This window comes from Dromiciops gliroides, chromosome X, assembly GCF_019393635.1.
Source record: "Dromiciops gliroides isolate mDroGli1 chromosome X, mDroGli1.pri, whole genome shotgun sequence".
NCBI lineage: Eukaryota > Metazoa > Chordata > Mammalia > Microbiotheria > Microbiotheriidae > Dromiciops > Dromiciops gliroides.
The window spans coordinates 33,210,944-33,234,998 of record NC_057867.1 but is presented as its reverse complement, the minus strand read 5'-3'; the positions used below and the strand labels follow the sequence as shown (position 1 = coordinate 33,234,998).

General features: G+C 47.1%; 1 protein-coding gene across 1 annotated transcript in view; it reads right to left on the bottom strand.

Annotated features, from left to right (window-relative positions):
• Positions 1 to 8,528: 8,528 nt before the first annotated feature.
• Positions 8,529 to 24,055, bottom strand: part of LOC122733914 (ligand of Numb protein X 2-like) — a 104,049-nt gene continuing 88,522 nt past the window's right edge. Inside the window, exons 10-12 of the mRNA XM_043974623.1 lie at positions 23,610 to 23,835; positions 18,441 to 18,599; positions 8,529 to 11,778 (exon numbers count right to left, since the gene is read on the bottom strand). Coding sequence (XP_043830558.1) covers positions 11,643 to 11,778; positions 18,441 to 18,599; positions 23,610 to 23,835 — 521 coding nt within the window. The 3' untranslated portion in view covers positions 8,529 to 11,642. The remainder of the gene's footprint in view (positions 11,779 to 18,440; positions 18,600 to 23,609; positions 23,836 to 24,055) is intronic.

Genomic DNA, 24,055 nt, shown 5'->3' with positions numbered 1-24,055 from the left:
CTGAAAGGTAAGTGCTGTTATTATCCTCATTTTACATATGAGGAAACTGAGGCAGAAAAAGGTGAAGTAATTGGCTTAGGGTCACACAGCTAGTAAGTGTCTGAGGCCAAATTTGAACTTAGGCCTTCCTGACTCCTATCCACTGAACCTCTTATCTGCCTCTGGATTTAGAATTATAGAATTGTGTACTTTTCGGCATCTGGTGTAACTACTTACACCCCCATTTCATAGAGAAGAAAACCAAAACCCATGGAAATGATGGGATTTTCTCAAGGTTCTAAGGTATTAAGTGATTAAGCCAGAATTTCAAACCAGTTCCTTTGATTTCAAATCCAGCTGGTTCTATTGCACAGAGGAGTGAGACACCTGTGGAAGAAGGAAAATGACTTGCACAAGGTCACACAGATGACTACAGAAGAATGGGGATTTAAACTCAGGCCCAGAAACCTCTTGGACACATAACCTGATCTGCAGCTTGCCCATACTTAGTTGTGGTGTCTCTCCTTACTAGAATGTCAACTCCTTGAGGGTAGAGACTCATTCAGTTTTGTATCTGTGTCTCCAGAGTTTAGCATTACTCTTGGTGCATGGTAGGCACTTTATTATCTCATTTTAGGCATGGAGGAAATGGAGACCCAAGGAGGAGGAGGAGAAGGAGGAGTAGTGACTTGACCAAGGTCACACATCTAGTAAATACCAGAAGTGGAATTTGAACCCAGAGCCTCTGACTCCAGAGGCAGTGTGTTCTTGCTGCTGTACTCTGCTGTCTCCAATCATTTTAACTTCTCTCTGCCTCAGTCTCCCCATCTGTGATGGGGATAATATTGGCACCCGTCTTGTAGCATTGTTATTGGGATCCAATGAGATAATGTACACAGTTTCACAAACCTGAATATGCTACACAAATTGTTCTCTTTGGGCATTGAAAGGGAACTTAGAGGTTGCCCCGTCCATTTTGTGTTAAAATATTTTAAAATTTTTTATCATAAAAGTATTTTATTATTTTGCAGTTACATGTAAAGATAGTCTTCAACATTTGTTTTCTTAAGATTTTTAGCTCCAAAATTTTCTCCCTCCCTCCCTTTCCTCCTCCCTCCCCAAGACAGAAAGCAATCTGATATAGGTTATATATGTACAGTCACATTAAACATATTTCTGCATTAGTCATTTTGTGAAAGAAGAATCCGAACACAAGGGAAAAACCGCAAAAAAGAAAAAAAAACCCAACAGCCAAAAAGTAGAAACAGTATGGTTCAATCTGCATTCAGAATCCAGTTCTTTTTTTCTGGATGGGGAAAACATTTTCTATCATGAGTTCTTTGGAATCTCTTGGGTCATTGCACTGCTGAGAAGAGCTAAGTCTGTCACAGCTGAATGTCACACAATGTTGCTGTTACTATGTACAGTGCTTTCCTGGTTCTGCTCACTTCACTCAGCATTGGTCCACTTAAGTCTTTAAGTCTCATTGTTTCTTTTTTTTGCCCAATTTTTAAAAAGTAAGGCAATTGGGGTTAAGTGACTTGCCCAAGGTCACACAGCTAGTAGTGTCGTGTCTGATGCTGAATTTGAACTCAGGTCCTTCTGAATCCAGGGCCTGTTCTCTATCTACTGTACCACCTAGCTGCCCCTGCTCATCGTTTCTTATAGGACAATAGTATTCCATTACATTAATATACCACGACTTGTTCAGCCATTCCCCAATTGATGGGCATTCCCTTGATTTCCAATTCTTTGCTGCCACAAAGAGAGCTGCTAGAAATATTGTTGTACATGTAGGTCCTTTTCCCATTTCTGTAACCTCTTTGGGATACAGGCCCTGTCCATTTTGTGGCAGAAGAAACAGGTCCTGAGAGGGAGATGTTTCAGCCCAGAGACCAGAATGGAACCCTCTTAGCTCTCCTCTGCTGACCTGGAGACCAGCCCTGGGCCCTGGTACTGCCATCACTCAGAGACTTTCCTCAGTGGTCCCACCCTGGACTCTCCCCACCAGTACAACCTACTGGGAAAATTGAACCAACAGTTGTGTTCCTCTCCAGCCTGGAAATTGTTCTGTGGTGACAGGCACACGGCATCCCAGAGTAACCTCATCAAATGACCCATGAGCCACTTGGGGAGGGGAGGGGCACATGTCTTTGGGTTTCAGGGTTCCGTTCTGTTCAGCACATCCCCAGTCAGGCAGTTGGAGGGAGGAGAAGGTTGACGGTGAGAACAACATTAAAAAAAAATCCCCAGGGCAGTTAGGTGGCGCAGTGTATAGAGTACCGGCCCTGGATTCAGGAGGACCTGAGTTCAAATCTGGCCTCAGATACTTGACACTTACTAGCTATGTGACCCTGGGCAAGTCACTTAACTCCAACTGTCTCACCAAAAAACATCCCCAACATTTCTGAAGTTCCTCCTATGTGCAGAGCACTGTCATGGGCCCCGGAGAAGGTATGGAGTTTAGTCAGCTACACCATTCTTTCAAGGAGTTGGCAGTCCAGTGAGATTGGTGGGTTGCAATAGTCTCTCTTGGGCAGGGAATAAGTTCCTTGTTGGACCCTGGGTCCATGGATCTGCATGCTCCCATTTCCCCAGAACCCAGGTCCCAGGACATGTGCGATCATAGGATTTAGTCAACAAGAAACATTTGTTCAGCCCTCTAACACCAGGTACCAGAAAGACAGAGACAGGATTTAGTGTAAGAGGGGACCTTCTTGATGATGTGGATTGAACCCCCTCATCTTACAGAGGCAGAAACAGGCCCTGGAAATCGGTGCTTTACCCCAACTGTGGCCCTGGGCCTCCATTTCCACTCTCCAATTTCTCACCACTTTGATTAGCAGATGCACCCACCCTCCTTGCCCCCAAATGAAAAGGGATGAGAGCCACTTGGGCTTTTCCCACATCCCTGCCTGTGGGCTCTTATTTCTCCCTTTCTTTGTCTGCCTCCGCTTTTTCCCCTTATTACGTCTTCCTGTTAAGTCTTTCGGGGGAGAATTTCTGGGAAATGTCGACCAGAATGGCTCTCTTAAAAAGCATGTCATTATGTCCACTTGAAACCTTCCTAAGTACAATGCCCGGCCAAGCCAGAGCAGGAGGCTCTGATGGAGAGGACAGGAGAGGAAGGGAGGGGAGGGGATGCTGCTAAGGATGGCACTGAGGACAATGGGAGATGGGCCTTTATAGCCCATTACTTAGAGCTTTGCTGCTAAGAGCTTTGAAACACTTCATCTTTAGGGGGGAGGAGGAGGAGGAAGAGGAAGGTGCGGTGCAGGGAGAAACTAATGAGAGCTAATATTTGCTCTCTCCCCACACAGGAAAAAAATAGCCTGCAATCCTGGTCGAGCCCATCCCTCGTCCTCTCCTTTTTGGCTCATGCTTTTGTGTTGGGGTCATGAGCTTAGAACTGCAATGAGCTCTACTGTATTTTACAGATGGGGAAACTGAGGCTCAGAGGATGAGCGGCCAGTCCGGGGAGCCTCAGGACTTGGGGCCGCACCTTCGGATACTTCTTGATTTCCTCCTATTTGCCTCCTCTTTGCGGAGTAGCGAGAGTGCTGGATTTGGAGCCAGGGCACTCTTTGCAGGCCTCAGTTTCTCTCTCTGTCAAACAAGGGGGCACGGACATAGAGGCTTAGAGACACAAGGGCCTCTTGAGTTGGCAATCAAGCTAGCCGATATCTTGGGTCCCTCGTACCCACTCCCCTGCCATGTTGATGCCACCCTGGTGGTGGGCTGCCCAGGGGGCAAGGTGATCCTTGGCTCCCATGTCAGCCATGCCAAGACAGCTGGTACAAATGTCTGCTCCCTCGGGGTCTGTGATGCCCCCATTTGGCATTTTGTGGCTGCCACCTCACTTCTAAGCTCTATTTCCTGGCTCTTGACCTCCCCCCACATCAGCCAAGCTTTGGGCCTTTCTCACTAACAAAGAGGAGTCACATAAGGAAGCCCCTGAGCCTTCTAAGGAATGATTTCAGGGCCAAGCATGCAGTGCCAAGTGCTGCATTGCTTCCTGGGAGAACCAACGAAAGGCAAAAGTGAGGTAGCCCTTCCCCTCTAGGACTCCACATTCTCAGGGGGAGGAGCAAAGGAAACAAGCATTTGTTAAGCACCCACTATGTGGCAGGCACTGTGCTAAGCGCTTTACAAATATTATGTCATTTGATCTTCACAACGACCCTGGGCAGTAGGGGCTATTATTATTCCCGTTTTACATATGAGGAAACTGAGGCAGACAGAGGGGAAGGGACACAGCTAAAGTGTCTGAGAACCAGACTCAAAGTCATGGCTGGGTGCTCTATCCACTGCCCCTCTGGGGAGGGCACAGATAAAGGTGAATGGAGGCTGGGGGGGTGGGGCAGTGTTTGGTCTGGAAAATCACTGGGATGGTGAATGGAGCCCCAGACAATGGATGGCTTCTGGAGAGGGGGCATTGGATTTCTAGGTCCGGGAACAAAAGGGGGAGAAACTGGTAGAGGTGAAAGGACCAGGTAACAGGAGGATTTCTGGGAGATATGATCAGGTGACCAGGCTATCGTAGGGGATCAGAGGGTGCAATATCCCCAACGAGAATTACAGAACAAGGGGCAGCTAGGTGGCACAGTGGATAGAACACCTGGAATCAGGAGGACCTGAGTTCAAATCTGACCTCAGACACTTAACATTTACTAGCTGTGTGACCCTGGGCAAGTCACTTAACCCCAATTGCCTCACCAAAAAAAAAAAAAATATTACAGAACAGGGCAACCTGATGGCTGAAAGGGCAAACCCCTCTTCCCCCACCCCCCAGCAGGGAACTTGGTCATCGAGGCTCTGCTTGAACACCTCTGGTGATGGAGAGTTCACCACCTTATGAAGCCACATATTCCAACTTTGGACAGGTCAAGTCAGAAAAATCTCCTTTAATTGAGCCCAAAGCTGCATCTTAGTAGTGTCCACTTGTCATTCTGCCTCCTGGGGCCTAGGAGAACAAATGCAATCTCTCAAGATACTCCTTCGAAATTATTCTCCTGAGCCAGGTTAGACATCCTCAGGTCCTTCCCTCTGCTCCTGTATGGTGGTCACCAGTCCCTTCCCTATCCTGATCACCACCCGCTCACTATGTGCCAACTTCTCAATATTCTTCCCCAACTGTGGGGCCTGAAGCAGAAAGCAGGACCCCACATGGGCCAGGACCAGGCCAGGCAGGGTGGTCTTGGGGCTGTCTCCTCCCTTGTGTTCTTCACATCTAAAACCAGAAGGGAGAGGATGAAAGACTTTAGAGTGACTTTAGAAACCATTGAGGTCGACAGAGGAGGAAACTGAGGCCTAGGGAAATGACTTGCTCAGGGACACACTGCAAGTGTCAGGGTTTGATCCCAGGTCTTTGACTCCCAAACCAGTGTCGTTTCACTTGGCATTTCCAAATCCATCCTCAGAAGAGCAGCGGCACCCACTAACGCGAGCCTCCTATTTCTAAACCAAGTTGTTTCCATCTCTGTCTCTATCTTTGAATGTCTATCTCTTTCTCTCCCTCTCCGTCTTTATCTCTGCTTGTCTTCTCCCTGTCTCCCAATCTTTTTTTTTTTGGGGGGGGGGGAATGAGGGTTAAGTGACTTGCCCAGGGTCACATAGCTAGTAAGTGTCAAGTGTCTGAGGCTGGATTTGACTCCCAATCTTTTTGTCTCTTTCTCTCTCCCGCTCCATCTTTGTCTCTTTCTCTCCCACTCCATTTGTCTGTCTCTCTGTCCCTCTCTCTTCCCTATCTCTCTTCATCAGTCTGTCTCTCCCTTATTCTGTCTGTTCATTTCTCTTTGTCTCTTTCTTCATCCCTTTCTCCCTCTCCATCTCTGTCTCTTTATCTGTCTCCCTCTCTCTTCCTCCATCTTTTTGTCTTTCTCCCTCCATTTTTTGTCTGTCTGCATCCCCCCCCCCCCACACACACTCCCTCTCCATCTATCTCTGTCTTTGTCTCCCTGTCTCTCTTTGTCTCCTCTGTGTGTATCTCTCTCTGGCTGACTGTCTGCCTCTCCCTCTCTGCCCCCCACCCCCACTTCCTCTGCATCTATCTCAGTCTGTCTCCCTTTGTCTGCCTGTCTCTCTCTTTCTCGCTCTCTGGCTGACTGTCTGCAGCTCCCCACTCTGTCTCTGTCTCTCTGTGTGTATCTCTCTGACTGTCTGCCGCTCCCCACTCTGTCTGTCTCTCTGCCCCCTACTCCCTCTGCATCTATCTGTCTTTGTCTCCCTTTGTCTGTCTCTCTCTGTATCTCTCTATCTGCTTCTCACCTCTTTGTCTCTGTCTCTCTGCCCCCCACTCCCTCTGCATCTATCTGTGTCTCCCTCTGGCTTTTTCTCTCTCTGGCTGGCTGGCTGCCTTTCTCCACTTTCTCCCTGTGCCTCTCCCTGTGTCTGCCTCTCTCCCTCCCTCCCTCCAATTTGAGCTCCATCTAGGCCCCAGCCTTGTGGGCTGCTTTCCAGCTGTGGTTACAGAGCACACACTGAGGCCCGATTGTCTCTCAGGCCTTCCAGAGTGGACACTTGAAGCTGGCTGTGATCAGGATAGGTGCCTCTGTAGCTGGGCCAAGGCCTGCTTGGGTTGCTCAGGTGGGCTGGGGCCCTGCCCCTCTCCCCCCCCCCATCATCCTTCCCACCTAAATGGCGCCACCAATTCTCTTGTCCCCTCCCAAGTGCAGTTGGAAACAAGAGCAGAAGAGGAGAGCAGCCAGCAGATAGGCCCCGATGGCCCTGCTGGCACCCTGCTTAGGACCAAGGGGCCACTCTCTGTAGCAAAACCAGTTGGGTGGCTTCGTGAGTTCCATGACCCCAGGAGCCAAGGAGCGAGCAGCATTTCTCAAGTACCTAGGCTTGGGAAGCCTCCGGGAAGGAACAACAATCGCCTTTGGAGTCCAAGGACCTGGCCTGAAATCCTGCCTCCGGCCAAGGCTAACCACCAAGCCAGTGGTGTCAAACTCAAACAGAAACTATACACAAGGAAGGAGCCACATATCTACTTAGAAAACCACATATTAACATCATCTATAGCTTACTGTATTTTTGTTTATTTGGTTAAATTTTGCTCAGTGACATTTGAATGTGGTTCAGGTACAACCAGGAGCATTGGGGGGCCATATGTAGGACACTTTTGCATCAAGCCATGCTCCTGATTTCAGACCGGGCCTCGGATGGGCCACTTTTATCACTGGAAATGTTTCTGGATTAGAAAGGGGCTGAGATTCTTTGCAGGATTGGGGGATTTTAGAGCCGAAAGGAAACTCAGGTGGCTTGGTCCTAGGAAATCCTGAACAAGCAAGCCATTTGCCCCTTTTGGGCCTCAGTTTCCACATCTATAAGATGGGGTTACCATCTGTGCTGCCAACTTCCCAGTGGTGACCTGAAGAAGGATGGGGCTTAGGAAGTCTTCAAGAGCTAGAGAACTAGGAATGATTGCCTCAACTTTAAAGTCTGTGAGACTATGTGTGCTAAGGGCTTCACAAATTCTCATTTGCTCCTCAAGTCAGCCCTGGGAAGTAGGTGCTGTTATTAGCCCCATTTTAGAAAAGAGGAAACTGAGGCAGATGAGGTTAAATTTCTTGTCCAGGGTCACACAGTTAGTGCTTGAGGCTGAACTCAGGTCTTCCTGACTCCAGGCCCCTGTGCTGCATCCACTGTCTTACCAGAGAATAAAAATAATAATGATGATGATAATAGTAATATTAACAACAAGCATTTATATGGCACCTACTGGGCTAAGAATTTTGCAATTATTATGTCATCTGATTCTCACAACAGCCCTGGGAGGTAGATGATATTATTATCTCTATTTTCCAGAAGAGGAAACTGAGGCAGATAGAGGTTAAGTGACTTGCCCAGGGTCACACAGCTAGAGTATGTCTGAGACTGGATTTCAATTCAATCTTTCAGGTCCAGTGCTCGATTGTCTCTCCAGCTAATAATAGCAATAATAATAATAATAATAACTATCATTTATATAGCACTTCCTCTGTCTTAGGAACTATGCCAAGCACTTTCCAATTATCATGCCATTTGGTCGTCACGATAACCCTGCAAGGTAGATGCTATTATGATCCCCATTTTACAGTTGAGGAAACTGAGGCAAGCAGAGATTAAATGACTTGCCCAGGGTCACGCAGCTCATGTCCGAGGCCAGATTTGAACTCGGGTCTTCCTGACTCCAGACCCCAGTGCTCCATCCAAATAACAATAAAGATGATGATAATAGTAACCACCACCACCATTTATAATAGCACCTCCTGTGCTAAGCACTTTACAATTATTATGTCATTTGAGTCTCATAACAGCCCTGGGAGGTAGATGCTATTTTCTCTATTTTACAGAAGAGGAAACTGAGGCAGATAGCAGTTAAGTGACTTGCCCAGGGTCACACGCTAGAGTATATCTGAGACTGGATTTCAACTCTGGTCTTTCAGGTCCAGTGCTCTATTCACTGTCTCTCCAGATAATAACAACAATAATAATAAACCCTACTACTACTACTACCACCACCACTACCATTTATTTACCTGGCACTTCCTTTGTGCCAGGCACTGTGCTAAGCACCTCCCAATGCTTATCTCATAGAGCCCTCACAATAACCCTCCAAAGTAGGTTTTGTTATGATGCCTATTTTATAGTTGAAGAAATGGAGGCCAACAGGGTTAAGTGAATTGCCCAGGTTCACACAGCTAGAGTGTGTCTGAGACTGGATTTGAACTTGGGTCTTCCTAATTGCAGGCCTAGCTCTCTATCCACCTAGGTGCTCTAGGTTTCTGGGATCTCTTTCTACTCTACATTTATGATGCTAAGACACTCCTGACCTGGTCCTAGCTGATCCCTGAGAATGGAGATACTGAGGAGAGAGAAAGGAGAATAAGCCACCTCCATCCTGGCTGTTGTTCTGAGGCTTCTCTCTTCCCCACTCAAGAGGCCATCCAGAGGACCCTGGCCTCTCACAGTCCAATGTCTGCTATGACCTAAAGGCAGCTACTCATACAAGTCACAAGGGCCCCACTGATCTTCAGAAAGCCATAGGTAGGAGGGACCTAGAGGGAACCATTGTACAGGGAAAGGGGAAAGACTTCAAGCCCTTCCTCTGCTACAACCCTGGCTTTAACCTCCCTGTGCCTCTATCCTCTGTAAAATGAGGGCATTAGACCAAATAGCCTCTGAGCTTCCTTCCAGGAGCTATCTAGGCTCCTATGTATGACCTTGAGCAAGTCATTTCCCCTCCCTGAGCCTAGGTTTCCCCCTCTGTAAAGTTGTGGGGTACTGTTGCTTTGACTCAAGATCTCTCAAGTTCTCCAACAGCTCTAGGGTCTATGATGAGGTACCCAATTCCTATTAGGTCCTAGAGAAGAATTCCCATCCCACATGGGCTGGTTCAGTCTTTCCAGTAGATGGCGGACAAGAACCACTGGGGCCTTGGGTACTCATATTGCAATAGTTTATTAAAGCAGCCAAGATGCAACCCTAGTGTCTCACTGGGAGGTCTGGGCTGCCTAGGCACAAATGCAAGCTAATTAGACTGATGAGCTGGGGCCTGGGGGCCGGCTGGCAGGCCCCAGACCTTCAGGGGAGGGGGCTTCTGCCCTTTTTTGGTCCATCTTCTCTCAGCTTCAGGCTAGGTCCAGCCAGGCCAGAAGCCTGAGGCTGGGAACTCCTAAACAAATTGGTCTGTGGCTTCTGGGTATGAGATCATGCTAACATTACTGTGCTACAATGCTGAGCCGGACCGGGGAGGGGGAAGGGGGGGGACTGGGGGGCGGAGGGCTACTCTCCCTCTCTTCCTTGGCAACCTGGCTTCAGATGACCAAATTCCTCTGAAGAGTAAGTGTTTTTGGTGGGAGTCACGGTGCATGCAGCGGATGCTTTCTAATGTATGAAACTGGGCCCTTGGTCCTCACTGTGTTCTCAGATTGCCTCTCTGCCCTCACTGGGCCAAGTACACTGCCCACCCCAACCCCTGGTTGTCTTGACCTGGTAGTTTTTTTCTAATGTCCAACTTGGAAAGGAGTGGGGGTGGTCCTTAATAATTACTCTTTACCGATGCCTCGGATTCCTGGGCTCTTGGATTGGCTGCCTGGCCCCTGCCCACCCCAGGTAGATTTCAGCATAGTGGACAGTCTTCGCCCAGCTGACCTCCCAAGAAGGCTGGATCTTGGCACCTTGCAGGGGTCAACTCTGACTGAGCAGGGGATATGAAGGACCTCAGTGCTTTGGCAGGATAAACAGTGGCAACTTGGTGCCTGCTAGTGTCTGATTTCTGGAAGGTGTTACCTCTATACCCCCTCTGAGACATACACAACACTGTGCAACTGTTTACTGGTCCTCTGTAGGCAGCAGCGGTCGAGGCTTTGAGCAGGGCTCAGGATTACAGATCTGTGCTAGTCTAGCCCCAGGAGCTGATGAAGGGAACCCCTCACCAAGTCTGTACCAGACTGAGGAGATTCACCCCACACCAACGGCCCCTTCAGGGCTCAAAATGGCAGCTTGGTACTAGAGTCCAGCCCAGGGAGCTGCCTAGATAGAGAGGGGGAGGAATTCCGGTGTAGGAGACAGTGTGTGACCCAGGGCTCTGGCAGGGGAGGCAGCTGGTGAGCCTGGGAGAGTAGAGAAGCTGTTACTCTTGGTCCTCAAATGACAGGGGTGAGACGTTAGGATAGCACTGGCTAGGGATGAGGGGCTGAGGGAAAAAGACGATCCAGAAGTAGGGGTATTGGGGAATGGCAAGGAGGGAGGGAGGGACAAAGGGAAAATACACTAGAGGTAAGGAGGGAAGAAGGAGAGGAGGGAGAGGAAGAGGCAGAGAGGGAATGAAAGAAGGAGGGAAGGAAGGTGGGAAAGAGGGTGGGAGGGTGGGAACCACAGGGGGAGCGATGGAAGCCCTGAGGGAAGAAACAAGTGAGTGAGGAAGAATGGGAATGAGGGAAGGTGGGATGGGAGAAGGTAAGGAAGGAGTCAGTGGAGTGGGCAAAGAGGTCGGGTAGGGTTGGGGGAAAGATACAGGAATAGCAGAGGGGTAGGAAGGAGGGAAAGGAGGAAAAGAAGGGATGGAGGGAAGGAAGGGGGGTGGGAAAGCAGGGAGGAGGGAGGGACCCAGGGAAGGAGAGAAGGAGGGAGGGCGGGAGGGAAAGAGGGAGGGAGGGAGGGAGGGAGGGAAGGAAGAAGGAATTTCTGTCTGCACCCTGACCCTCTTGTGGGCAGCCCTCCCTTCGACTTTGTCAGAAAGAGTTTTTCTCCAAGCCTCAAATCAAATCACCACAAGTTGACCCAGTCTTGAGCTGAAGGCCAGAGCCCTTTCCCCAAACTTGGTCAGCCTGAGGTCCACGTAGTCCCTCTGAAGGTATAGCAGGTACTCAGGAATGGGAAGTGGGAGAGAGCAAATCTGGCTCAAGGTGACTGAAGGAGGCTTGGTCTTCAGAGAAAGTGGTGGGGTGGGCTTTGCCTGGTCCCTTCCCTCTGGGGAGCCCCAGGGCTTGGGGCCCTGATGGGGCAGGGCAGGGGCACTGGCACTCTCCTGTTTAGAGTTCTTGTGACGTTACAAACAGTGGGGTCCACACGATCGAGTGGGGGGTGCTACCCGAGGGAAGAAGGGGCTCTCTGCTGTCCGCAGTCCTTAGCTGGTCCTGAGTGAGGGAGCGGGAAGGGACTTGGATGGAGCCTCTCTACACCAGGCTGCCTGGCCAGGATACCACAGTCAGGGCCACTCGGTTCCGTAGTTCCTTCAGCATGGGTATCAGCTGGGCATTGCTCATGCCGGCGGCCGGTGTCCCGTTGACAGCCACAATCTCGTCACCGCACCTGTAGGGAAAGAGAGAGACACACACACTGAGTGAGTCACTCGCCACTGTGGCTCTTGGGAGAGTGGACTCTACTGAGAAAGTCCAAAGGGGTAAACTAACTGCTGCCAGGGCAACGATTGTTGGGCAGATAAATTTGCATATCATTTGCATACAGGTATTCCAACCACGGAATCCTGGAAGATCAGAACTGGCATAGACAGTCTAACCTCATACTACCTCCCCCCCAGATAGACTGAATTCACTTTGAAATGTGAATTTGGGTGAGTGCCTTCCCTTCCCATCCCTGGGCCTCACTTTCTCCATCTATAAAGCAAGGTGTGTGTGTGTGAACAGATAATTTTTTTTTTACATTTAAAAAAAAATTAAATGATTTTTATTAAACAAAAATCTACCTTTCCTCCCTCCTTTCTCTCCAATTTTTTTAAATTAATAAAGTATTTTATTTTTTTCCTGTTACATGTAAAGATAGTTCTCAACTTTTGTTTATACAAGCTTTCCAATTTCATATTTTTCTCCCTCCCTCCCCCCTCCCCTAGACAGCAGGTAATCTGATATAGGTTTTATATATATATATAATATATATATATATATTATATATATATATATACATAATACATAATATATATATATACATACATATATATATATACATAATACATAATAAGATTAAACATATTTCTGCATTAGTCATGTTATAAGAGAAAAATCAGAGCAATAATGAAAAACCTCAAAATAGAAAAACATCAGCACCAAAACCAAAAGAAATAGTATGGCTCATTGAGCATCTATACTCCACAGTTCTTTTTTTTTTTCCCTGGATTTGGAGATCCTCTTCTATCATGAGTTCCCTGGAACTCTTCTGTACCATTGCATTGGTGAGAAGAATATAGTCCATCACAGTAGGTCAACACTCAATGTTGATGATACTGTGTACAATGTTCTTCTGGTTCTGCTCATCGTGCTCATCATCAGCCCACGCAAGACCCTCCAGGTTTCTCTGATCTCCTCCTGCTCATCGTTTCTTACAGCACAATAGTTAGTATTCCATTGTATTCCTATACCACAACTTGTCCAGCCATTCTCCAATGGATGGGCATCCCCTCAACTTCCAATTCCTTGCCACCACATAAAGAGCAGCTATAAATATTTTTGTACATGTGGGTCCCTTTCCCCTTTCCATGATTTCTTTGGGAAAAAGACCCAAAAGTGGTATTGCTGGGTCAAAGGGTATGCGCAGCTTTATAGCCCTTTGGGCATAATTCCAAACTGCTCTCCAGAATGGTTGGATCAGTTCACAGCTCCACCAACAATGCATTAGTGTTCCAATTTTCCCACAGCTTCTCCAACATTTATTATTTTCCTTTTTTTGTCATAATTTTGGCATAATTCCAAACTTCTCTTCAGAATGGTTGGATCAGGTGAACAGATCATTTTTAAGGGTCTTGATTCCCATTCTGAATTCCAGGGATCCATTGAACTTTCTCTTTTGAGTTACTTTCTCCCTCACATATTCAGTTCAGCCCTAGAATAATACTGAACCCCACTCCTCTCGTGCCAGTATAGTTGGAACTCAGAGTAGATGAGCTTGAATCCTGACTCAGAAGCTTACTAGCTATGGGACCCTAGGTAAGTCATGTTCTCTCTCTGGGCCTCAGTTTCCTCATCTGTAAAATGACAGGCCTCTTCTAGCTTTAAATTGACAAGCCTACGATGGTGTCTTGTGACAGTGTGGTTCCAGGGTTTGAACTCAAGGCAATTCCTAATTCCTTCATAGGGCTGTAGACTCATAGCTTTAGAGCTCCTCTATAGAGTGACTTGTCCAGGGTCACTCAGCTAATAAGCGGCTGATGCAGGATTTGCCTCCTGGATGTCACTTTGCCTTAGTTTCCTTATGTGTAAAAATGGGGGGGGGGGTGCGGTGTGAACGAATCCTGCCTCCTCTTAGCTGATTGTCTTCATGACCCCTGGTGGGGGAGGAGGGGTGATAGGAGGAACAGCCATTCCAAAGGGAGGAGAGGAGAAGAGAGGAGGGGAGGAGAAGGGAAGGGGAAAGGAGGAAAGGAGGGGAGGGGAAGGGAGGATAGGAAAGAGGAGGAGAAGTGAGAGGAAAGGAGAAAGAGGGCACCAGCTGAGCCCTACCAGCTGTGAAACAAAAATGAAGAGAAAATGCTGCCCTCCCAGACAGAAGCCTTCAGAATGTTGTTCAAGGAAGAGGCCAATGTCCCAGAGATAAGCTGGGGTCTACTCAGAGACATTCCAGCCCAAGCCTGTCTGCCTCCCAGACATCTCTGACAAACACTCTCCTCTTTCCACTCCCATGACCACCATGCTTGTGTTTGTAGCCAGTATCATGAAAAGAGCCCCGGGACCTTGGATTTAGGAGGCCCGGGTTCAATTTTCGGCTCCATTGTAACATAGGCAAGACCTTGCATCCCATCCATAATATGGGAAGGAGAGTAAATAGATATTTCTACAGCACCAACTCTGAGCCAGGCACTATGCTAAGTGCTTGTAACAGATCTTATTTAAACTTCAACACCCCTGTAAGGGAGGTGTTGTTATGATCCTCATTTTACAAATGAGGAAACTGAGGCAGACAGTGGTTAAGTGATTTGCCCAGGGTCACAAAGCTAGTCTGAAGCTGGATTTGAAAATAGGACTTCCTGACTCCAAGACCACTGTACCACCAGCTGCCTCTGGATGCTAATACCTGAACTTGGGAGGAAAATGCTTTAGAAACATGCCATTCCTATAGACATGAGAGTTACTGGTGGCACTTTGCTCTAGGGCAGGGTTAATTAAAATGGGGTCCACAGATCCCCAAGGGGAGCATGGAAAGATTGGGGGGGGCCGTGAACTGGGATGGGAAAAGAATTCCATCTTTGCTTTCAATAACATCTAACTGAAATTTAGCCTATCTTGGGATTATGGATGATTCTGAGAAGGGGCCTCCCTGGTGCACCAGAGGGCTCCGAGGGCTCCACAAGACAAGAAAGGTCAAGAGCCCCTGCTGTTGGCGGGTTTGGAGAGAGTGAACAGTCAATAATCCAGGTTAGTAGAAACAGAATTGGAAATACTAGGAATATCCATAGATTTTTAGTCTCTTCCCTCACCAACCCCACTTTCCCCAGAGTTGCCAAAATATTCTCCTTGACACACATGACCACACCTCTCCCATGCTCAAACACCTTCTGTAGCTCCCTAATGCCTTTAGGCCTAGCACCCCAATCTGGGTGCAACCATTTGGGACATAGCCCATATTTCTTCCATTATGTCCTTGGCATTCAAGGCAAACTGGACATGCTGATCCCAAGTTCACCATGCCATCTCTTGCCCCTGTGCATTTATACATGTCACCTCACCTCCCCCTTCACATGGCTGGCACATTCCTTTCTTGAATCTACATCCTTCATGAAGACTTCCTTGATTTCCCAAGCTAAAGAAAATATTCTCCTCTGCTTTCAATTTTCTTTCTTTTTTTTTGTTTTTTGGTGAGGCAATTGGGGTAAAGTGACTTGCCCAGGGTCACACAGCTAGTACGTGTCAAGTGTCTGAGGTCGGATTTGAACTCAGGTCCTTCTGAATCCAGGGCTGGTGCTTTATCCAATGCAGCACTACCTAGCTGCCTAGCTTGCTTTCAATTTTCTTAAAGTTCTCTGTCTGAATCTCTATTTCCCAGTCCCACTCCCTTGCATCATACTGCCCTGGGTACATGTTGTCCCCAGTAGGTAAACTTGAGGGCAGGGTCTGGGTAATGGTTCTATTTTTGTATCTCTAGTGCCTAGCACTGGCCAATGCAAAAAGGAAACCTACTGGGTGCTTGCTTAGTGAACGAATGCAGTTGCCTCTCTCCCATCTCCAGAGTGAAGTAATTAGGTTAGAGGACCTCTGGGTCTCTCCAAGCTCAAGAGGATCATTACCTTTGGGGTGATTCTATCTCTCTACAGAGACACACAAGCTAGGCAAGGAAAAAACCAAACAACAAGAAAAACACAACCTCTTGATAATCCAGAGTTTAAAGGGATTCCAAAACTGGACAGGTCATTGAATCCACCCCCTCATTTTTCAGAGGAGGAAACTGAGGCCCATCAAGGGGAAGTGACTTGACCAAGGTCATACACCTAGGATCCTAGAGACTTCAAAAGATATCATGGCTGACCTCCTCATTTTATACATTAGGTTCAGACTCGTGAAGGCCATCTGGTAATAACCAGTTGCTCATGCAAGCATCCTTTCCATAATTTCCGAAAGGTGTTTAAAGAGCTATGAGGACTGAGGAACTCCCTTTCTTAAAAGGTATTAGTGTCTACATTTTAGAGATGAGATCATTGACACTCAGCCATGATATGTCAGAACTCGAATCCAGGTTTCCTGAGTCCTGGGTCCAGGACTATTCCCATGATGTCACACTGCTTTTACTTGAGTGCAGAGCTAGGCCTATAACTCAAGGAGGAACTCAGGGAGGGGAGGGAGGCAAGACTAATGGATATATGACAGCCAAAGAGTCAAGCAAGGACTGCTAACAGAATAGGTTAATGGAGATCAGGAGAGGCAGGAAGGCTAAAGTTATACTTGATATTTTGGTCTGTGTGTATTTTAAGGTTTCTTATGGGTGCCTCAGTTGGCACAGCAAACATCATGGAAAAAGTCAGACTGCCTGGATTCTAATACCTCCTCTGGGCAACACTCTAAGACTGTTAAGTATTGCATATATCCAAGAATAACTTTCTTTGCAAAGCTGAATATAGTCCTACACAGAGAAAATGGACTTTTAATGAAATAAAGGACTTCCAAGCATTTCTGATGAAAAGACCTTAGCTGAATGGGAACTTTTGAAATGCAAACACAAGAGTCAAAAAAGAAAAATCAAGAAAAGTAAACATATTTGAGCAATCAGCATGATGATGCAGTACTAACATTGTAATGAGGGAAAAGAAACAAGGGTCCCTTCGGAACCTTAATGCCCTAAAAGGCTATTGAAGGAGTTAAATAAGAAAGAATAGAGGTCGTAGGGGTATAGATTAATCCTGTTTTGAGAGTCTGACCAGAGGAAAGAGAAAGGAGGGTAACAGGAATATACCAGTATAGAAAGGAAGAAGGGAATGGAACTAGTAGTTTCTCATAATTCAGTGAATTGAGAAGAGTATTCAAACATGGAAGAAGGGGGTTGGAGAGTGGCATCAGATGAACCTCACTCTCATCTGAAATGGACAAAGGAGGCTTGAACAAACATAGTTTGGTGTAGAAATACAGCAAACTTGGTTCAGGGAAATAAGCAGGGATAAGAAAATGGGAGTGGCCAAGAGGGAGGATAATATTGGGCAGGGAATGGTCACAAGCAAACCAACCTCTGGATTCCAAAGAGGGGATTAAAAGGGAAAGAAGAAAAGCTAAAATAGAAGGAGGTGCCCACCAATTGGGGAATGGTTGTGGAATGTGAATGGAATGTCATAGGACTGTACCATGGGAAATGGTGAAAGAGACAATTTTCCAGAATTCTGAGTGATAGGAACTGATGCACAACAGGGAGAACAATTCCTGCAAGGACAACACCATAAAGGAAAAGAGCTTTGAAGGCTTAAGAATTCTGATCAATACAATGGTCAACCCTGTGTCCAGAGATCTCACGATAAAGCCTCTTGCCCACTTCCTGCCAGAGTCAATGGACTCAGGGACTACAGCAAGGGGCATGGCCACCAATCGATTTCATTGGGCTATCCTTATTATTATCCTTATATCCTTATTAATTGTTTTTCTCTTCATTTTTTAATTGTGTGAGAGGTAGCAAGTGATGACCCCCAAAAGAGAGTTATTGAGACATCTAAAAATATACAGAAGGGGGCAGCTAAGTGGTGCTTCATTGGATAAAGCACGGGCCCTGGATTCAGGAGGACCTGAGTTCAAATCCGGCCTCAGACACTTGACACTTACTAGCTGTGTGACCCTGGGCAAGTCACTTAACCCTCATTGCCCACCCCCAAAAAGTACAGAAGGGAATGGGACAGTTCAAAGGGAGGATACAGATAATCAAAGTATGGGATTTATCATGTACCTTTTTTTCTTTTCTTTTAAAAAAATCTATTTATTTGTTTATTTTAATCATTTTTCCAATTCCATGTAAAGATATTTTTTGAGTTCCAGATTTTTCTCCCTTTCTCCCTTCCCTCCCCCCTCCTAAGGACAGCAAGCAATCTGATCTAGGTTATACATTACAATCATGTTAAACACATTTCCACATTAGTCATGTTATTATCCACCTTTTTTTAAAAGCAAGTGGTATGAAAGATTCACAGTTTCATTGAGAGTCTTCTTTTTGTGTTCTGCTACATGTATGGAAATGTTCTTTTTTGGTGTTTAAGTTCAGAATAAATATACATTTTTTCCAAGTACAAAAGAAAAGTAGAATCTTGGAGCCCTACTGTGAAGGGCTTTAAATGCCAAACAGTAGTTTTGCAATTTATCCTAGAGGCAAGAGGGAGCCACTGGAAATTCTTGAGCAGGGGAGTAGCAGGATCAGACTTGAGACAAGGAAACCAATGAAGAGGCCCTTGTAATAGACTAAGCAACAGGCCCTGACCTCCAGTGGCAATGGCACAAATGGAGAGAAAGGGAGACAGATAGGTTATTAAGAGTTCCTAGGGAGAGGCCCCACATACTCACTTCAGTCTTCGATCCCGGAAGGCTGGGGTGCCAGGCACAATGGTCTTGATAAAGAAGGGTTGGTTGCCTTTGGATGCCTCAAAGCCTCCTACAATGCTGAAGCCCCAGCTCTCATCGGTGTTCTTATGCAGCACAACATCCTGGCACAAATGGAGGGCACTGGGGAGGGAGAGAACAGGAGAGAGCGATGACATAAGTATTATTTATTTGCTGAGGTCCCCCGTCCCTGGCCAGCAGTGTAGCCTTAGGTGCTGTCCAGGTACAAAGGGGTGTTCAACACAAGCCCAAGCTGCAAAGAGCTTCCAGTGGAAGCTCTTCCTTCCTTTATTTATTCATTCATTCATTCATTCATTCATTCATTCATTTATTTATTTGGTGAAGCAATTGGGGTTAAGTGACTTGCCCAGGGTCACACAGCTAGTAAGTGTCAAGTGTCTGAGGCCGGATTTGAACTCAGGTCCTTCTGACTCCAGGGCCGGTGCTCCATCCACTGTGCCACCTAGCTGCCCTGAAGACCTGGAAGTGTCATTAAAGACTATCTTGTCCAACCCCATCGTTTGACAGTTGAATAAGATGTGGCCCCCTGAGGTTAATAAAACAGTGTGGCATGGTAGGGGTTTCCATGTGGGGTCAGAAGACTTGGGTTCAAATCTTATCTCCCTTCCACCTTCTCCCTTTCCCTCTCCTTCTCTCTCTCTCTCTCTCTCACACACACACACACACACACACACACACACACACACACGCACGCACACATACTCTCTCTCACACATGCATACACATACACATTCTCTCTCACACAAACACATGCATACACACACACTCTGTCTCTGTCTCACACACACACACACACACACACACACACACACTACCTGTGTGGCACTGGGCAAATCACAAGCCTTTCTGAGCCTTAGTTTCCTTATTTGCGAAATGGGGATGATAACGCCCCTAAATGTACCTACCTAAAAAAGGGGTAAAGTGAGGTTTAAATGAGGTAATATAGGCTGAGGACTTTGCAAACCTTAAAAGTGTCATATAAAGTCAGTTATTATTATTATTTACTATGATTATGACTACAACTGCTACTACTACTACTACTACCATCACCGCCGCCGCTGCTGCTGCTTTTGTGATTACAATGGGGGAGGTAATACCAGTGAGGAAGCTCCCTCTACCCATATAGACCAGCATCTTCTCTGAGAGATATGGCCTTTGAGAGTTGGCTGCCCTGAAAAGTTGAAGGTAACTGCCCAGGGTCATACAGTGTGTATGGGTCAGAGGTGCAGCTCAAACCCAGGGCTTCCTGGCTCTCAGGCTTGTTATCTTTTCCGCTAGGCTGTGTTCCCTCTATTTTTATTGTTGTTGTTATTGTTATTATTATTATTGTTGTTGTTGTTGTTACTATCACTGCTCAAGGTATCAAGTTAGTGAGAAAACCAGGACTTGGCCTAAGTTCTTGGGCATCTCTGCTCCCTGACTTTTAAGTATCCCCAATGCCTCCTTAGCATAATATAGGGAGATGACTATTGGACGTAGAATATCCCTGGGTCCTACGTCCATTTACTGCCTGTGTCGCCTAGGGTAGGTCACTTCGGTTCTTGAGTTCATTCAGGCTCAGAGAGGTAGTCAGCCCCCTCTCTCTGGGCCTGGTTTTTCCTTTGTAAAGTGAGTGGGATGGTATCAAAGGACCCTACTGTGCCCCAGTTTGGGCACTGTCTCCTAGGTAATGCCCTGACCCTCCTCCACCTAGAATGCTAATTATAGAACACTGGGCCCAGGAGAGACCTTAGAGGTTACTAAGTCCAATCCTTTCATTTTATAGAGAAGGAAAGTGAGTGGCCCAAGGTGACATAGGAAGGAAGGGGCAGAGCTGGGATTGGAACTTGGGTTCTCCTACTCCAAAAATCCCACACATTTGGCATCATATTCTTCTACTGCCTTTCCCTCCTGTCTGCCTTTTCTTTCTCCCTTCCCTTTCCACCTAGGAACCACAAGGTACAGGAGGCATCGTGGGAAAACGAAGCCAGGCCAAAGGCTAGGGCAATGTGCTGGGCCTCAGCCCAGTATCCCAGGTATATCTGCTTTGGGGGACATTGTCAGAATCACAAGTGTGGATGTGCTTAGCAGGAAGCATATCTCCCATGCCAGAGTGGACAGACCATTGTTAGCCCAAGCTGAGCTCTGTGTTCTGAGAGGGGATGGTAGAGGTGGGAAACTCACAGGATGGCTCAGAATGCAGAACAGAGGGAAGAAATGCTATTTCACCACTTAACAATGGCCAGAAGGAAGGCTGGAAGCACCGAAGGTGAAAGGGTAAAGGAGAGGGCAGCCAGAGAACTGGCCTTGGAGTCTGGACCAGGGCCTTCGTGTCATCCCTACTGCTACTTCCTACCCATGAGCCACCGGGCAGGCTTCTTCCTTCTCCCACCTCTCACCTCCAGTCTTAGTTTCCTCCTTTGTTAAATGAGGGGATTGGCCTGGCTGCTTTCACTAAGCCTTGGGCCCCTCCCTTATCCTCTGGTAGGTAAAGCTTACAGCCTCTTCCTAGGTATCAAGCCCTGTCTGTTCCAGAGAACTTGGTCATGGCATTGCCTGGAACAAGTAGAGCGTCCATGCCTACTGAGCTCCTGAAGCTGCTGACATATTGGGGAAAGGGGTGGGTACAGAATTCCTCCCACTTGGGACACCACTGACAGAGATTTCTGGGAAGGAAAATGCTTCAGACAGGAGTGGCACATTTCCCAACACATCAAGTCACTCCAGAAGTAGGGCTTCTTGGCCTATTTAATGGCTGGGGAAACTGAGGTCATACCTTGGCTATGGGAAGGAGGAGAGCACGGGGCCAAGCCACTTGGTATAATGGTTTGGAGTCAGACCAGAAAGAATCCTATCTTGGCTCTGATACCAACTAGCTGGTCAAGTTCTTAGGGGGCATCTAGGTGGCACTGCAGTGGATAAAGCACCAGCCCTGGATTCAGGAGGACCTGAGTTCAAATCCAGCCTCAGACACTTAACACTTACTAGCTGTATGACCTTGGGCAAGTCACTTAACCCTCACTGCCCCACAAAAAAAAAAGTTCTTTACCTTTGTCACCCTTAATTTTCTCATCATAAAATGAGGTGAACAATACTATGACCAACCCTGAAGAGCAATTGAAGGGAAGGTGCATTGTCAACCTTATGGCCCCAGAGAAATGGGCCCCATCATTCTTTTTTTTTTTTTAAGTGAGACAATTGGGGTTAAGTGACTTGCCCAGGGTCACACAGCTAGTAAGTGTCAAGGGTCTGAGGCTGGATTTGAACTTAGGTCCTCCTGACTCCAGGGCTGGTGCTCTATCCATTGTGCCACCTAGCTGCCCCGGGCCCCATCATTCTTAGTCAGAGGCCACTGACTAAATGGGGCCATCGTGACATCAGCACATGCTCCACACAGTAATAATCACCAGGGGAAGTCCAAATCTCATGACTCACAAACCCTAGGCTACCTCTCCATGTGACCCTACAGAAGGCCCTTCATTGTTCTGGGCCTCAGCTTCCTCCTTTGGAAAATGAGCTTGTCTGTCAGGTTTCTTTCAGATCCAACATTCAATTAGCCTATGATCTGAGAAGTCCTTTTCTATGCCTCCAAAGTCGCTGAACTGTACCCACCCTTTGACCCAGCAATACTGCCACTAGGCAGAAAGAAAAAAGGTGACCAGATGTATAAAAATACTTATTGCAGCACTTCCTGTAGTAATAGGCAAAGGATTGGAAACTGAGGGGGTGCCCATAATTTGGGGAATGGCTGAACAAATCACAGTATACAAAGGTGATGGACGGCTCTCGTTGTAAGAAATGATGAGGGGCAGCTAGATGGTGCAGTGGATAGAGCACTGGCCCTGGAATCAGGAGTACCTGAGTTCAAATCGGGCCTCAGACACTTAACACTTACTAGCTGTGTGACCCTGGGCAAGTCACTTAATCCCAATTGCCTCACTAAAAGAAAAAAAAAAGAAATGATGAGGGAGAGTTTGGGAGAAAGCTGGGAAGATTTGTATGAACTGGTGCAGAAGGAAACGAACAGAACCAAGGTTATTTATGCAATAACAACAATATTGTAAAGACAAACACCTTTAGGAAGTCTGACAAACACAAGGCCCAACCCCCAACCATGATTCCAGAGGACTCATGAACCTGCTATCCATCTCCTGACTGAGAGGTGATGGACTCAGGGAGCAGAATTTTTGGTCATGGCCAATGTAGAAATTTCTTTTACTTAACTATATATATCTGTTACAAAGGTTTTCTTTTTTCTGAATGGGGGAAGGTGGGAGGAAGAGAAAATAGATTTTTGTTAAGTAAAAAAAATATATATATATATAATTTTAAAACTATTTTAAGCCCTTTCTCTGCTCTGGGTCTCAGTCTTCCTATTGGTAAATTGGGAGAGTTTTATCTATCAAGTCTTTTTCTTTTTTCTTTTTTTTGTGGGGCAATGAGGATTAAGTGACTTGCCCAGGGTCACACAGCTAGTGTCAAGTGTGTGAGGTCAGATTTGAACTCAGGTCCTCCTGGATCCAGGGCTGGTGCTTTATTCACTGCACCACTTAGCTGCTCCGGAATTGGGAGAGTTTTAATCAGAGCTCATTTAGTTCTCTTCTAGCTCTGAAATCCTAGGCTCTACTTTTTGGATTCATGATAGGGGAGAAGACTAGGGAGAAGAACATGTATGGTTTTCCTTTGTTCCATAACCCTTGGGAGGCCTGAGGATGACTGTCTTGTGAAAGCAGTGGTAAGGGGGCAGCTAGGTGGTGCAGTAGATAAAGCACTGACCCTGGATTCAGGAGGACCTGAGTTCAAATCTGGCCTCAGACACTTAACATTTACTAGCTGTGTGACCCCACAAAACAAAACAAAAAACCAAATACAAAACAAAAAGAAAGCAGTGGTAAAATCAAGGCCCAGAGATGAGTGGCACCATGCCAGGCATATTTCAGGGGAGCAGGAATGTGGGGCTCAACCTCTTGGCTCAATCTACTGAAGCTCTAGGGGGAACCTCTCTCCATCCTTCTTTGCTTACTTCAAAGATGTGTGGGACTCCCAGCCAGGAGATTGGCCTCTGTTTGGGGGGCCAGGTGGTGATCAAGGGAAAGCAAAGCTAGAGTGGGAGAGGTCCCACCCCATTCTCACCTGGGGAGCCCCAGCCATGACAGCCAGAGGGGAGACCAGCTGTGACCATACTCCACGGGTGGTTCTTGGCCACCTGCCCAAGGCTCCAGGCTCACAGGTGGCATCAGGATGTCCAAGGCTTTCAGGACGATGATGGTTGAGGCTGCCTGGGACTTGAGGACCGCCACTGCCTCTTGGTAGGAGAGTGACGTCAAGTCTATGCCATTGATGCTCAGCAGAATGTTACCTGTAGAGTGTGGGAGTGGTTGGGTGGGTGGATGGATGTGGGGAGAACTCAGGACAGGGGAAGCCACTGTGGACAGAGGAGACCAGGACTCTAGCCCCATTGGAAAGTCAAGAGTGCCCCTGGACCTGGAAGAGTTTAATCTAGGCTTTAGAAGTGAATGCAGGGGTCACCTAGGTGGTGCAGTGGATAAAGCACCAGCCTTGGATTCAGGAGGACCTGA